The sequence below is a fragment of the Xenopus laevis genome, chromosome 1L, assembly GCF_017654675.1.
Source record: "Xenopus laevis strain J_2021 chromosome 1L, Xenopus_laevis_v10.1, whole genome shotgun sequence".
NCBI lineage: Eukaryota > Metazoa > Chordata > Amphibia > Anura > Pipidae > Xenopus > Xenopus laevis.
Window position 1 is genome coordinate 108121670 of NC_054371.1, and position 17050 is coordinate 108138719.

At 41.4% G+C, this 17050-nt stretch overlaps 1 protein-coding gene across 3 annotated transcripts in view; it reads right to left on the reverse strand.

Moving 5' to 3' along the window:
* The window catches only part of apc2.L (adenomatosis polyposis coli 2 L homeolog), a 35410-nt gene that overhangs the window by 7802 nt on the left and 10558 nt on the right, over window positions 1-17050 (reverse strand). For all 3 annotated transcript variants that reach the window (XM_041561715.1, XM_018254675.2, XM_041561711.1), the window contains exons 6-15: window positions 16838-16946; window positions 16152-16265; window positions 5807-5890; window positions 4438-4515; window positions 3732-4110; window positions 3443-3532; window positions 1625-1764; window positions 1134-1211; window positions 901-1017; window positions 139-353 (exon numbers count right to left, since the gene is read on the reverse strand). In XM_041561715.1, the coding sequence (XP_041417649.1) occupies window positions 139-353; window positions 901-1017; window positions 1134-1211; window positions 1625-1764; window positions 3443-3532; window positions 3732-4110; window positions 4438-4515; window positions 5807-5890; window positions 16152-16265; window positions 16838-16946 (1404 nt within the window). The remainder of the gene's footprint in view (window positions 1-138; window positions 354-900; window positions 1018-1133; window positions 1212-1624; window positions 1765-3442; window positions 3533-3731; window positions 4111-4437; window positions 4516-5806; window positions 5891-16151; window positions 16266-16837; window positions 16947-17050) is intronic.

The following is a 17050-nucleotide window of genomic DNA, read 5'->3' on the forward strand; positions in this document are numbered from 1 at the left end:
TTTGATACATCGGAGACAATTGTGCAGATACAACTTGGAGAGCAGCCACACTTTGCACTTTCTACTTGCATCTATAAATGACCCTTATTGTATTGGGCAACTGAACACAAACCTTAACGTTAAGGTTTTGCTCCTAACCTGTAGTCATCACGTGTAGCAATCAAACTGGATACATTGCGCAGGATTCCTCCACCACTCTCTATTATTGACAACGAATTGCTCTGGCACTTGTAGGTCAATGTGCTCACTAAGAAGCCCAGCGATCCTTCCACTGAGCAGACAGAGACCTTGTTCTCAGTGCTGTGGGCAGAGAGATTCCACAGTGCACTCAGTACACTTTTTAGTGTTGATTCCTTTAGAAAGAAACAATGAATTAATACTTGTACATTCAGTAAATAGGCGATATTCTACAAGACACAATAAGGTCTGTGTTTCTTCTCACCTCTTGGTAAAAGGAATTCTGCCTTCATAATATTGTACTGCTATTAAATATTTGCTATTGTAACCTTCTTATGAGGCAAAGCAAAGTCTAGTATATTACATTTTGAGTAGCTAGCATTTGAATTATTTACTTAATTGCACAAACATTTAAAGACATTCAGACTCCAACCACTAATTTACCCACCAGTCCATAGTAACAACATGAATGAGCTTGCACTGTAAGGTCAGCACCACCGGTGAGATTTGTTTGCATTCTGACTGAATAGACTGCTTTGCTTACTTGGCTTACAGTATCAATTGTTTCAATTCATTTATTTGGGGTGCTCAGAAACTCCCCTTTTATTATAATTTTAAACAAAATATCTATCAATAAAACTACAACAATATTCTGTATGTGTGTACTGAAATATGATACAAAATGTAATGACTAACTGAAAAAAATGTAATGCTTGCTCTTACCTTGTTGGCCCGCAAAGCACATTGCATCAAGCTGATCACACTGCCAACTTCACGCAGAATCTTTTTACTATTAATATCTGCCCTCCATGACAGATTTCTTAAGATACTGGATGCCACCTAGAAATGATGAGACCTTAACATAGTGAAATATTCTCAGGTCCCAAAAAAATCTCTGCTGCTTTATTTTCCTGATCTTGCAAAAGTAAAATGTTCTATTGAAGCATAAATCTCACCTGCTGCAATTCTTCATTTTCAGATGCCAGGTGAGCTACAATTGCCTGCATGCAACCACGGCGGGAACACAGTGTCGCCTGTTAGAGAATGCACAACGGGTATTTTATTTGCAGTATAAATAAATAAAGTCTAGTAGTAACTTAGAGGTTCGTCTTTATTAAGTTATATATAAAGTTTCACAAATTACAGATAATATCACTCTGGAGAACCATTTTTTCATCATTCATCCTTTTATTAGAAAATGCACGACATGTTTTAGATCAAAGATCCTTTCTCAGGTGTTTGAGGGAGTGCTGAGGAAGGATCTTTGATCAGAAACATGTTGTGCATTTTCTAATAAAAGGATGACTGATGAAAAAATGGTTCTGTAATTTGTGAAAGTTTGGAACGTCTGGCGGTACCTTGCTCTGAAGGTTGAACCTACTTTACATTCAATAACCAAAGACAATATCAACCGCATGGTGTGTATATATATAAAGTTTCCTCCTACCTTGTTCACTACATCACCAAAAGTAAGATTAGTGAGAGCCATTCCCGCATAGCGCCTTAATGCCAAGCTGAAGGGATCACTTGTCATTCTGTTCATCAGGTAGTCCACCTCAAGGAGCTCAGAAATTGCCTGTAGGCCACCTAGATAAGAAACACAAATTGCGATTACATTTCTTAAAAATATTACAAAACCTAGTGATAAGTTATTAAAAAAGTCAGTTGTAAAACTTTGAGGTGTGCTGATGAGTATAGGACGTCCCCACCTCCTGTGACCCCAGTAACTTACCAGGACTTATTGGGGGTAAGACCTTTGTTTTACAAACTCCTGCCCTATTGCTCTACACTGAGCTGCAGCAGCTCCATCATCCCTTCACTCCCAGTGTTCTGTGCTCTGCCTGGCACATGGGCAGAACATCTAGTACTGGATAAGTGCACTAAGCATGCTCAGCTGTTATGCACCAAGCCAATGGCAGAACATAATACACAAGACCAGTGGTCCCCAACCAGTAGCTCGCGAGCAGCATGTTGCTCACCAACCCCTTGGATGTTGCACTCAGTGGCCTCAAAGCAGATGCTTATTTTTGAATTCCTGGCTTGGAGGCAAGTTTTAGTTGCATAAGAAACAGGTGTACTGACAAACAGAACCTCCTGAGGGCTACCAGTCCATATAGGGGCTACCAAACAGCCAATAACAGCCCTTATTTGACATCCCCATGGACATTTTTCATGCTTGTGTTGCTTCCCAACTCTTTTTTTACATTTAAATGTGGCTCACGAGTAAAAAAAGGTTGGGGAGCCCCTGCACTAGACCAAGAGAGACCAGATTAGTGACTGGGGTATGCATGATCACCCCCAAGTATTTAAAGTTGACTTCTCCTTTAAAATAATACTATAATAATAGTATCCACCATTGTAAAATTATTTTATTACATACACACGTTATTATGAAGCTGTGTTATCTTATGCCACAGTAACTTTTTTTTGTATTTTTTTCTGTATTTTATTTTTTAAATCTAGATCAAATAATATATAATGAATCAGTTTCTATAAATTAACCTTTTAGATAATTATCATGTACATCTACAATTCCTGTCATAAAGCAATAATAGTCAGAAGAATCAGTGCTAGAAAATGACACAAAAAGCATTGATAATGTGTCTGGACCTAAGGAAATACTTCTCCCCCCCCCCCAAAAAAACTGCACAACTTTACATAGTATTACACTTTCTTTTTAGTGTCATTTTTCTAATATGTCATTAATGGTGAAAAATCTATTGGGGTGATTTATTACTGCTTGGTTTGTTCCATGGGGAAAACTTGTAAACGACCTATTAATTTGCATTAGGAATTAAGAAATTATTGGGTTGTTAGAGCTTGGCACTGCTGTTGAGCTCTAACACCCCTTAGAAGAGAATAGTGTTTCAATAGCTCAAAGCAGTAAGCAACACATTCAGTTACACTGAGTAGGAGAAACAACAGCCTATGAGAAAGCAGTTCCATCCGAAAGTGCTGGCTCTTTCTGAAAGCACATGACCAGGCAAAATGACCTGAGACGGCTGCCTACACACCAATATTACAACTAAAAAAAATACACTTGTTGGTTCAGGAATTAAATTTTATATTGTAGAGTGAATTGTTTGCAGTGTAAACTGTGTAATTTAGAAATAAAAACTACACCATAAAAATGGTTTAAGGAATTAAGGCAGAAATGACTATCCTGTAATACAATTCCTTTTTAACATTTTTTCCCTATCTTTGTAAAATATGGTTAGTAAGTGATAGCAAATCGATAAACGTGGTGATTTATTGTGCATCATACCAAGTTCATTCATTGCTCTGCGATATTCCTCATCAAACGACAGCTTCATGATTGCGCAGCTTGCTTGGCAGATTTGTGGCTCCACAGGGACTGGAGATAGAATAATGAATACAGCTTGTTGTGAGAGTGACAAGATAAAGGGTTGGTTGGAAAAACGTTGCACAGTTCTTTCTACTGCTCATGGAATATACCCAGTATAATCCCTGTATAATAAAGCTGACATGCACTCAGAAATTCTTATGGTTTATATAGTTAGACTAAACTTAAAACCTGTAATTCTGTATTGTACCTGGTTTGCACTCATGCATGTTCCCTCCTCGTTCATGCTCTAGCATCCAGTCACAGCAGGTTTCTGTATAAGAACGAATCTGTTCCAAGATGTGAAGAACTCTCATCTCTTTCTTAGCCTGTCCTTCATCTGGCTGAGAAAATATAACATTGTGCAGGGCAGCATTTGCACGCATCCTGGCATCCTTAAATGAAGAAGATTCTTGTGCACTTGCATCTCGCTCTGCCTCATGCAGGATTTGAATCAGCAGTGGGAGACAGCCAGATCTGCGCATGGCCTGACAGCTGTCCTGGGAGCTGGACATTGCCAAAAGGGTACGTGACATGTCATCCTTGTCTCGGGTGGCCAGCATAGACAGCAGCCATAATACAACCTCCACCTGTGGGGGGGGGAACAATAACCAATGTACCTTTATAGATTGTTCCATCCAAACTCTTTAATGTGTTTTGTAACATTCTACTTGTGTACCTTTCATTATTTTTACATGTCACATTAACTTATTGTTGTCCCTCTTCCTATGGATTTAATACTGGTGCACCCATTGGCCGCCTACATCACCCGCTCGCATCTCCCTTACCAACTCCCTGCTGTTGCTGGTGCCATTCCCCCGATCACCGCCACCACCAGCCCAGAGTATCAGGTAAATCATTACAATCACTTGGGGGTGCCTAATTTTTGGCACACTACCTTCTTTGCACAAAATTACCTTGCTTTCTTGCTGCCCTGAGCTGTCATCTGGAGGAACGACAACCTCTGTATTCATCTTTTCTGCCATGGTCTTTTGCTGTGGAAAAGCAGTTATAAACAATACAAAATCTTTGCAAACTGCAGATATATTTACTTTTTTAACTGACCCAGTAGGTCTCAGCACGTAATAAATCTAAATGTAATGTGCAGAAAAATGCCAATACACACTAAGCCATGTAAAATGTTCAAGATTCACGCAGTTTGTTTGCTGTTATCTGAATGCGGTTCTAATTAGGGATGCACCAAATCCAGGATTCGGTACGGTATTCGGCCAGGATTCGTCCATTTTCAGCAGGATTCAGATTCGGCCGAATCCTTGTGCCTGGCCGAAACGAATCCGTATCCTTAAAATCATGTGACTTTTTGTCACAAAACAAGGAAGTAAAAAATGTTTTAGCTGTACACTTCGTGCGTGCCTTTATTTTTCCCTCCAATTCACGGATTGCATATGCAAAATACGGTTTGGATTCGATTCGGTATTCTGACAAATCTTTCACAAAGGATTCGGGGGTTGGGCCGAATCCAAAAAAAATAGATTCGGTGCATCCCTAGTTTTAATACCTTTCCAGCAATTTACTACAGGCACTAGGTTACTAAAATTTGCATGGGTGTTCTTTAGGATTGATCAAAAGCAACTGCAATTTATTCGAAGCCCTATACTGGGCCCTACAGGCAGTGAATTTTCAGTGAAAGATATAATGAACAGTTCATGACAATCCAAGTGCAGCTGTAATAGCAAAAATAAGTCAGTTAATATTGCCACCACACCGAGTAAGTTCCTTATAACTCATCGTTTCCATACTGGGTTGTAATTAGGATTGCCACCTTTTCTGGAAAAAAATACCGACCTTCCTATATACTTATATATACTATATACTACCGGCCAGGTGGCAACCCAATTGTAATGTTCTAATTGGTGAAACGTTTTTCCTGGTGTAATAACCCATAGCAAACAGCCAAATGTTTGCTTCCAAAGAGCATGTTATTAAATTGTCTGCTGAACCTGAACAAACTTTGTATCAGTGTTTTCACTGAGCTTCCAGAAAAAGGGGAAAAGTTCACTAGACAACAGTGCAACAAACCTGTATCAAATTTGTCCCAGACCCAATTCTGCAAGGAAACTGTATATTCTTCCTATGCTCGTGTGGGTTTCCTCATGCAACTCCAGTTTCCTCCCACATTCCAAAAACATATGAGTAGGTTAATTGATAAAAATTACCCTATTATGTGTCAATGTGAATGGCAGGGACTGATGGGAATTATATAATCTATATAAATAAAGGATGATAAGAGAAGACTTGAATTTAGAATTTAGGCAAAAGTGTTACCTCAACAACTTGATGCTCTTTCAATTCTTTACTTTGCATTTCTTCCAACTGTTGCTCTATTTGCTCAAGGCGAGATGCCCGAATCTGAGGATGGAGCATTGTTTTATAATCAGTAACCAGTTTTACTTCACAGTATAACAGCTTGGATTTGATGCTAGCTGCAAGAAAAAATGGCCTACCCTGAACCTCCATTAGTGCAGATGACTGCTGCATTTATATTAAAAGTCGAATTTCAAATTGATGCAAATTTTTTTATTACTATAATAAATTCGAATGTACTCACAAATCAAATGGGAGGTAATTTATGAAAACATTTTAACATCTAAAATGAGAACGAACTGGAAATGTGATTCTTATTCAAATTGAATTCGAACGAAACTCAAATCGAATTTTCCTCTGAAAAACTTGAATGTCAGGAAGGCTATTAACATATTCAAATGAGTCAATGGACCTCTGCCATTGACATGTAAATTAATTCGTTAAGGCTTTAGGTGGTGAATATTCGAATTACAGTTGTTTTAGTGGTCGAGGGGTGATAAATCTCACATTTGAATTTGGGGATTAAAATTCAAATGTGTGCTAAATCTGCCCCATAATTTACACTTTGGGCTGATAAAAAAATAACCTGAAAAATGACACATACACAAATTAATATTACATGTTCTTGAAAACTATGCATTTTCAGTAGTAGTAGTATAGATTTTCAGAGGTTGAAATTATATCCTGTTTATAAATATAGTCCACAGATGTTAATTTTCAGATTTTTTTTTTGTTGGTTCAAGCTACACCTTCAAACAATTGCCCAGAGACTCTTTAGCTCATAAAAAGTTTGAGACATATGAAAAAAACATCACAATCACTACATCTTGGACAGCAAATAAATCTTCAACCCTAATCTCAATTGATCAAATCTCAAGATACATTTCCAAGAATCTCCAGTGGCACAAATAAAGCTGCCCTCCAAGGCCAAGGTTACAAAATATAAAAAACAGATGTATAAGGAATTCAATCATAATGACTTTACTGTATCTTGGACAGAAAATATGTCTTCACTCTTATTCTCAATTGATCTTCAAGCTGAATTTCTAGGAATACAGTATGTGATCAAATAATCCCATTCAAACCCATAATACTGCTCTCCAGATTAAGAACCATTTATTATGAACAATTGTAGTTCTTTCTTTACTAGGGATGTAGCGAACGTCGGAAAAAAAGTTCGCGAACATATTCGCGAACTTGCGCAAAAATGCGAGCGGTTCGCGAACGGTTCGCGAACCCCATAGACTTCAATGGGAAGGCGAACTTTAACATCTAGAAAAGACATTTCTGGCCAGAAAAATGATTTTAAAGTTGTTTAAAGGGTGCAACGACCTGGACAATGGCATGCCAGAGGGGGATCAAGGGCAAAAATGTATCTGAAAAATCTGCCTGTGTGTGCTTGGAAGAGATAGTGTAGGGGGAGAGCTGTTAGTGATTTCAGGGACAGATGATAGTAAGTTTGCTGGCTAGTAATCTGCTTGATACTGCTCTGTATTGGAGGGACAGAAGTCTGCAGGGATTTGAGGGACATTTTAGCTTAGGTAGCTTTGCTGGCTAGTAATCTACTGTTCTCTTTAAACAACTGCCATACGTTGACCTTGTAGGCATTGTTTGCCCAGTTTTTTTGGACGCAGCCACTGAAGCACAGTTGCCAGAAAAAATATGCCATATAAATGCTGAAAATAGTAATTTTTCGCCATACGTTGACCTTGTAGACATTGTTTGCCCAGTTTTTTTGGACGCAGCCACTGAAGCACAGTTGCCAGAAAAAATATGCCATATAAATGCTGAAAATAGTAATTTTTCGCCATACGTTGACCTTGTAGACATTGTTTGCCCAGTTTTTTTGGTTGCAGCCACTGAAGCACAGTTGCCAGAAAAAATATGCCACATAAATGCTGAAAATAGTCATTTTTTGCCATATACGTTGAGTCAACGTATGGCAAAAAATGACTATTTTCAGCATTTATATGGCATATTTTTTCTGGCCTCTGTGCTTCAGTGGCTGTGGCCAAAAAAACTGGGCAAACAATGCCTACAAGGTCAACGTCGTTGACCTTGTAGGCATTGTTTGCCCAGTTTTTTTGGCCACAGCCACTGAAGCACAGAGGCCAGAAAAAATATGCCATATAAATGCTGAAAATAGTCATTTTTTTGGTCGCAGCCACTGAAGCACAGTTGCCAGAAAAATTATGCCATATAAATGCTGAAAATATAAATTTTTTTGGTTGCAGCCACTGAAGCACAGAGGCCAGAAAAATTATGCCATATAAATGCAGAAAATATGCATTTTTTTGGTCGCAGCCACTGAAGCACAGTTGACAGAAAAATTATGCCATATAAATGCTGAAAATATAAATTTTTTTTGGTTGCAGCCACTGAAGCACAGAGGCCAGAAAAATTATGCCATATAAATGCAGAAAATATGCATTTTTTTGGTCGCAGCCACTGAAGCACAGTTGCCAGAAAAATTATGCCATATAAATGCTGAAAATAGTAATTTTTTTGGTTGCAGCCACTGAAGCACAGAGGCCAGAAAAATTATGCCATATAAATGCTGAAAATATGCATTTGTTTGGTCGCAGCCACTGAAGCACAGTTGACAGAAAAATTATGCCATATAAATGCTGAAAATATAAATTTTTTTGGTTGCAGCCACTGAAGCACAGAGGCCAGAAAAATTATGTCATATAAATGCAGAAAATAGGCATTTTTTTGGTCGCAGCCACTGAAGCACAGAGGCCAGAAAAAATTAAACCAGTAGGGTTTGCACCCTAGTTTGTAACGGTGGCGGAGGGAGGAGGAGGACGCTAAAGGACAGCTGTGTGTGGAGTCATGAGGCTTGAAGAGAAGGACAGCTGCATAGAAGTCAGAACAAGTCTTCCGGCGTGCAGTAACCCTCCGAGATCCACCCCTCATTCATTTTAATAAAGGTCAGGTAATCGACACTTTTGTGACCTAGGCGAGTTCTCTTCTCAGTTACAATCCCTCCTGCTGCACTGAAGGTCCTTTCTGAGAGCACACTTGAGGCTGGGCAAGACAAGAGGTTCATGGCAAATTGTGACAGCTCTGGCCACAGATCAAGCCTGCGCACCCAGTAGTCCAGGGGTTCATCGCTCCTCAGAGTGTCGATATCTGCAGTTAATGCCAGGTAGTCCGCTACCTGCCGGTCGAGGCGTTCTTTGAGGGTGGATCCAGAAGGGTTGTGGCGCTGCCTTGGACAGAAAAACATTTGCATGTCTGACGTTACAGACTGGCCAAAGGGCTTTGTCCTTGCAGGTGTGCTCGTGGCAGGATTACTGGCACCTCTGCCCCTGGAATGTTGATGAGTTCCTGAAGTGACATCACCCTTAAAAGCATTGTACAACATGTTTTGCAGGCTGGTTTGTAAATGCCGCATCTTTTCGGACTTGTGGTATGTTGGTAACATTTCTGACACTTTATGCTTGTACCGAGGGTCTAGTAGCGTTGCGACCCAGTACAGGTCCTTCTCCTTAAGCCTCTTGATACGGGGGTCCTTCAACAGGCATGACAGCATGAAAGACCCCATTCTCACAAGGTTGGATGCAGAGCTATCCATCTCCGCTTCCTCATTATCAAGGACTGCATCATCCACGGTCTCCTCCCCCCAGCCACGTACAAGACCAGGGGTCCCCAAAAGGTCACCACTAGCCCCCTGGGAAGCCTGCTCCTGTTGGTCCTCCTCCTCCTCCTCCACAAAGCCACCTTCCTCCTCTGACTCCACTTCTGGCACCTCTCCCTGCGTTGCAGCAGGTGCCTGGGTTCGTTCTGGTGATTCCGACCAGAAATCGTGCGCTTCCAGCTCCTCGTCACGCTGGTCTACAGCCTCATCTGTCACTCGTATCACGGCACGCTCCAGGAAGAAAGCGAAGGGTATTAGGTCGCTGATGGTGCCTTCGGTGCGACTGACCATATTTGTCACCTCTTCAAAAGGTCGCATGAGCCTGCAGGCATCGCGCATAAGCACCCAGTAACGGGGGAAAAAAATCCCCAGCTGTGCAGATCCAGTCCTACCACCCAGTTCAAAAAGGTACTCGTTGACGGCCCTTTGTTGTTGCAGCAGACGTTCCAACATAAGGAGCGTTGAATTCCAGCGAGTCTGGCTGTCAGAAATCAAACGCCTGACTGGCATGTTGTAGCGCTGCTGAATGTCAGCAAGGCGTGCCATGGCTGTGTAGGAACGTCTGAAATGGGCCGACACCTTTCTGGACTGGGTGAGAACGTCCTGGAATCCTGGGTACTTGGAGACAAAACGTTGGACTATTAAATTTAACACATGTGCCATGCAGGGCACATGTGTTAAATTGCCTAGTCTCAACGCTGCCAACAGATTGCTTCCATTGTCACACACCACTTTTCCGATCTGCAGTTGGTGTGGGGTCAGCCACCGATCGGCCTGTGACTGCAGAGATGACAGGAGTACAGATCCGGTATGGTTTTTGCTTTCCAGGCACGTCATCCCCAAGACAGCGTGACAACGGCGTACCTGGCACGTCGAATAGCCTAGGGGGAGCTGGGGGTGCACAGGTGTGGAGGAGGAGAAGGAGGACCCAGCAGCAGAGTAAGAAGAAGAAGAAGACGAGGTAGAGAGCGATGGAGGAGTAGAGGTGGTGGCAGAACCGCGTGCAATCCGTGGCGGTGACACCAACTCCACTGTTGTTGTTGAGCTACCCATTCCCTGCTTCCCAGCCATTACCAAGTTCACCCAGTGGGCAGTGTAGGTGACATACCTGCCCTGACCATGCTTGGAGGACCATGCGTCAGTAGTCATATGGACCTTTGGCCCAACACTAAGTGACAGAGATGCGGTAACTTGGCTCTGCACATGTTGGTACAGGTGTGGTATTCCCTTTTTAGAAAAAAAATTGCGGCTGGGTACCTTCCACTGCGGTGTCCCAATTGCTACAAATTTGCGGAAGGCCTCAGAGTCCACCAGCTGGTATGGTAAAAGCTGGCGGGCTAAGAGTGCAGACAAGCCAGCTGTCAGACGCCGGGCAAGGGGGTGACAGTCAGACATTGGCTTCTTACGCTCAAACATGGCCTTCACAGAAACTTGGCTGGTGGCAGATGACTGGGAATGGGAACAGGTGGTCAAGGTGGAAGGCGGAGTGGAGGGTGGTTCAGACGGGTCAAGGAGAGCAGAGGTAGAGCAGTAAGATGCTGGACCAGAAGGAGTGTGGCTTTTAGTTTGCCTGTTGCCTTTGAGGTGTTGCTCCCAAAGTGCTTTGTGCTTGCCGCTCATGTGCCTTCGCATAGAAGTTGTACCTATGTGGCTGTTGGGCTTACCAAGGCTCAGTTTCTGACTGCACTCATTGCAAATTACAATGCTTTTGTCAGAGGCACACACATTAAAAAAATCCGACACTGCTGACTTTTTGGAAGTGTGCGATCTGGCGGTAACAGTAGAAGTTGGCGGAGTTGGCGGTATTGGCGGCAATGGCGGGTGCGTTGGCCGGCTGAACACAGGTGCCGATACATGTTGTTGCCCTACTGATCCCTGCGGGCTGTCCTCCCTGCTTCTTCTAAGTCTTATTCTCCTACTGCCTCTCTGACTCTCCGTCTCTCCATCTGAACTACCCTCCTCTTGCTCTCTTCTACTAGGCACCCACAAAACATCAATCTCCTCATCATCATTCTCCTCAGATGCATCAATTTCTTCTGACACATCACAGAAGGAAGCAGCAGCGGGGACCTCCTCCTCATCACTCATTATGTCCATCTCTATCGTGTTCTCTGCCAGAATTAAATCTGGTGTAAGGTCCTCATCTCCTTCATCTTCTTCTGGCAATAATGGTTGCGCATTACTCAGTTCAAGAAACTCATTGGAAAATAACTCCTCTGACCCCAGTGAAGAAGGGGCACCGGTGGTGGAGGAAGTGTTACGTGGGGTGGCCATAGCAGTGGAGGATGAGGAGGATGTTGTGGTAAAGTTAGAAACGGTAGAGGATGGGGTGTGCTGTGTAAGCCAGTCAACTACCTCTTCAGCATTTTGGGAGTTCAGGGTCATTGGCTTTTTAAAACTGGGCAATTTGCTAGGGCCACAGGATTGCATAGCAGCACGGCCCCTAGCACGGCCTCTGCGTGGCGGCCTGCCTTTGCCTGGCATTATTTTTAAAAAAACAACAACAACAACAAAAACTCAGTTGGTTTTTCTGGAAACGATAATACACACAGCTAGATGGCGGGTTGAAGAAAACACTGTGCAAATAATGCCTACAAAGTCAACGTATACACTACTACAGCGGTGGATACGGATTACGTAAAATATATGAATGCTGCTTGAAAAAAAGTAACTCAAGTGGTTTTTCTAGAGACGATAATATTATCAATATTTAGACAAAATGTGAACAAGGTCACACAGCTCGATGGCGGGTTGAAGAAAACAGTGTGCAAATAATGCCTACAAGGTCAACGTATACACTACTACAGCGGTGGATACGGATTACGTAAAATATATGAATGCTGCTTGAAAAAAAGTAACTCAAGTGGTTTTTCTAGAGACGATAATATTATCAATATTTAGACAAAATGTGAACAAGGTCACACAGCTCGATGGCGGGTTGAAGAAAACAGTGTGCAAATAATGCCTACAAGGTCAACGTATACACTACTACAGCGGTGGATACGGATTACGTAAAATATATGAATGCTGCTTGAAAAAAGTAACTCAAGTGGTTTTTCTAGAGACGATAATATTATCATATTTAGACAAAATGTGAACAAGGTCACACAGCTCGATGGCGGGTTGAAGAAAACAGTGTGCAAATAATGCCTACAAGGTCAACGTATACACTACTACAGCGGTGGATACGGATTACGTAAATATATGAATGCTGCTTGAAAAAAGTAACTCAAGTGGTTTTTCTAGAGACGATAATATTATCAATATTTAGACAAAATGTGAACAAGGTCACACAGCTCGATGGCGGGTTGAAGAAAACAGTGTGCAAATAATGCCTACAAGGTCAACGTATACACTACTACAGCGGTGGATACGGATTACGTAAAATATATGAATGCTGCTTGAAAAAAGTAACTCAAGTGGTTTTTCTAGAGACGATAATATTATCAATATTTAGACAAAATGTGAACAAGGTCACACAGCTCGATGGCGGGTTGAAGAAAACAGTGTGCAAATAATGCCTACAAGGTCAACGTATACAACTACTACAGCGGTGGATACGGATTACGTAAAATATATGAATGCTGCTTGAAAAAAAGTAACTCAAGTGGTTTTTCTAGAGACGATAATATTATCAATATTTAGACAAAATGTGAACAAGGTCACACAGCTCGATGGCGGGTTGAAGAAAACAGTGTGCAAATAATGCCTACAAGGTCAACGTATACACTACTACAGCGGTGGATACGGATTACGTAAAATATATGAATGCTGCTTGAAAAAAAGTAACTCAAGTGGTTTTTCTAGAGACGATAATATTATCAATATTTAGACAAAATGTGAACAAGGTCACACAGCTCGATGGCGGGTTGAAGAAAACAGTGTGCAAATAATGCCTACAAGGTCAACGTATACACTACTACAGCGGTGGATACGGATTACGTAAAATATATGAATGCTGCTTGAAAAAAAGTACTCAAGTGGTTTTTCTAGAGACGATAATATTATCGATATTTAGACAAAATGTGAACAAGGTCACACAGCTCGATGGCGGGTTGAAGAAAACAGTGTGCAAATAATGCCTACAAGGTCAACGTATACACTACTACAGCGGTGGATACGGATTACGTAAAATATATGAATGCTGCTTGAAAAAAGTAGTCTCAAGTGGTTTTTCTAGAGACGTAATATTATCAATATTTAGACAAAATGTGAACAAGGTCACACAGCTCGATGGCGGGTTGAAGAAAACAGTGTGCAAATAATGCCTACAAGGTCAACGTATACACTACTACAGCGGTGGATACGGATTACGTAAAATATATGAATGCTGCTTGAAAAAAAGTGACTCAGTGGGTTTTTTCTGGAGACGGTAATATTATGGATATTTAGACAGAATGGAACAAGGTCACACAGCTCGATGGCGGGTTGAAGAAAACAGTGTGCAAATAATGCCTACAAGGCCAACGTATACACTACTACAGCGGTGGATACGGATTACGTAAAATATATGAATGCTGCTTGAAAAAAGTGACTCCGGTGTTTTTTCTGGAGACGGTAATATTATGGATATTTAGACAGAATGGGAACAAGGTCACACAGCTCGATGGCGGGTTGAAGAAAACAGTGTGCAAATAATGCCTACAAGGCCAACGTATACACTACTACAGCGGTGGATACGGATTACGTAAAATATATGAATGCTGCTTGAAAAAAGTGACTCCGGTGTTTTTTCTGGAGACGGTAATATTATGGATATTTAGACAGAATGGGAACAAGGTCACACGGCTCGATGGCGGGTTGAAGAAAACAGTGTGCAAATAATGCCTACAAGGCCAACGTATACACTACTACAGCGGTGGATACGGATTACGTAAAATATATGAATGCTGCTTGAAAAAAGTGACTCCGGTGTTTTTTCTGGAGACGGTAATATTATGGATATTTAGACAGAATGGGAACAAGGTCACACAGCTCGATGGCGGGTTGAAGAAAACAGTGTGCAAATAATGCCTACAAGGCCAACGTATACACTACTACAGCGGTGGATACGGATTACGTAAAATATATGAATGCTGCTTGAAAAAAGTGACTCCGGTGTTTTTTCTGGAGACGGTAATATTATGGATATTTAGACAGAATGGGAACAAGGTCACACAGCTCGATGGCGGGTTGAAGAAAACAGTGTGCAAATAATGCCTACAAGGCCAACGTATACACTACTACAGCGGTGGATACGGATTACGTAAAATATATGAATGCTGCTTGAAAAAAGTGACTCCGGTGTTTTTTCTGGAGACGGTAATATTATGGATATTTAGACAGAATGGGAACAAGGTCACACAGCTCGATGGCGGGTTGAAGAAAACAGTGTGCAAATAATGCCTACAAGGCCAACGTATACACTACTACAGCGGTGGATACGGATTACGTAAAATATATGAATGCTGCTTGAAAAAAGTGACTCCGGTGTTTTTTCTGGAGACGGTAATATTATGGATATTTAGACAGAATGGGAACAAGGTCACACAGCTCGATGGCGGGTTGAAGAAAACAGTGTGCAAATAATGCCTACAAGGCCAACGTATACACTACTACAGCGGTGGATACGGATTACGTAAAATATATGAATGCTGCTTGAAAAAAGTGACTCCGGTGTTTTTTCTGGAGACGGTAATATTATGGATATTTAGACAGAATGGGAACAAGGTCACACAGCTCGATGGCGGGTTGAAGAAAACAGTGTGCAAATAATGCCTACAGGGCAAATAATGCCTAAAAGGTCAACTTATACACTACTACAGCGGTAGTAAAATAAAAAAAAGTAAAATAAAAAAAAATGAATATTAAAAAAAAAAAATTAAAGTTGGTGCTGCTGAACTACTAGGAGCAGCAGATTAGCACACCAGTCCCACTCCCCAACACTGCTAGACTAATAGCACTGGGCTCTTATAGTAGTAGTAGTAGTAGTAGTAGTAAAACAACAAAAAAATAAATAAAAGCAGTCCTTACAAGGACTACTGTTATTGCAGCAGTCAGCAGATGAGATCAGAAGCAGGACAGCTGCCCACTGCAGCTACATACAGAGCACTGCAGTAGAAGGTAGATTACTAGCCAGCAAAGCTACCTAAGCTAAAATGTCCCTCAAACCCCTGCAGACTTCTGTCCCTCCAATAACAGAGCAGTATCAAAACGATTACTAGCCAGCAAACTTTCAACTGTCCCTGAAATCACTAACAGGCAGCAGCTCTCTCCCTACACTATCTCTTCAGCACACACAGGCAGAGTGAAAAAACGCTGCAGGGCTTCGGTTTTTATAGGGAAGGGGAGTGGTCCAGGGGAGAGCTTCCTGATTGGCTGCCATGTACCTGCTGGTCTGGGGTGAGAGGGCAAAAAAAAGCGCCAACAATGGCGAACCCAAAATGGCGAACGTCGCGCGACGTTCGCGAACTTCCGGCGAGCGCGAACACCCGATGTTCGCGCGAACAAGTTCGCCGGCGAACAGTTCGCGACATCTCTATTCTTTACCAAGTAATAACTTTTGAAAGAAAGGTTTCCATAGCTTGCTCAGCAAGAAAAGTCAAACAAAAAATGTAAATTCTAATTCCATTACAGGTCGGGATAATAGATCTCAATGACTTGCTGAAGTGTTGTTGACCTGACCTGCGCTCTCTGCACCATCTCGTCTGCTGTTCCAAATCTCTCTTCCAAAACACAATGCAGATGATCTGATTCAAACTCAAGTTGCTGCCGGATAAGGTCAATCTGCAAAGAGAACTAAATAGTAGGCAGTAGAAATCAGAAAAAGAGAGAAATAGAAATGGAGGGGGGGGGGGTATGAAACAAGCAAATATAAATAGTGCCATAATGGATTAAACTATAAGAATAGTTTTTAAACTGTATGTCATAAAAACCCATGCTTTCTGCTTTCCTATATTTTATTTGAAGCATCTTTTACTATATTTGATGTATACATAACCCCAAACAACCCCCACCTAGAACCTCTATTATCAAAAATCCACTAGCACTTCTGGGAGTTATTTTCTGGTGATATTCAGACAAAAGACATGGTTTTAAGGGCGTAACAAAATGAAAGTAACTGCATTTTAAAATTCTTTGTGGAAGGGATGTATGTTTCTTAGATCTGCCCAGTACCTATGTACTGTATGTGACATGGTTTAAATTATTTTTAATATATGAACACCCTCTAAATAGAGGGAATTCCTGATTTTGCAGGAGGTTTTGACCCGGGCAGCCCTTCTGAAATCTGGGGCTGATGACAGGTGGCAACCCTACCTAAATCTGTCACAATAAACAATGTTGGATCAAGCAGCCTACAAAAACCTCACCGTCTCAGCATGTGGCAAATCCTCTAGCCGCTTGGACAAACTTTGAATTTGGGAGTAATACCATAGTTTTTCCTTTTCCTCCTTATCGATTTCCCCTAAAAGCAGTGACCTAAAAATAAAAAGCAAGTGAATACAGTTTAGATACAGCTAGAGAGATATTTTCAGGTTTGTATATATGCTGATTACAGAACAAAAAAAACGAAATAAAGCCTT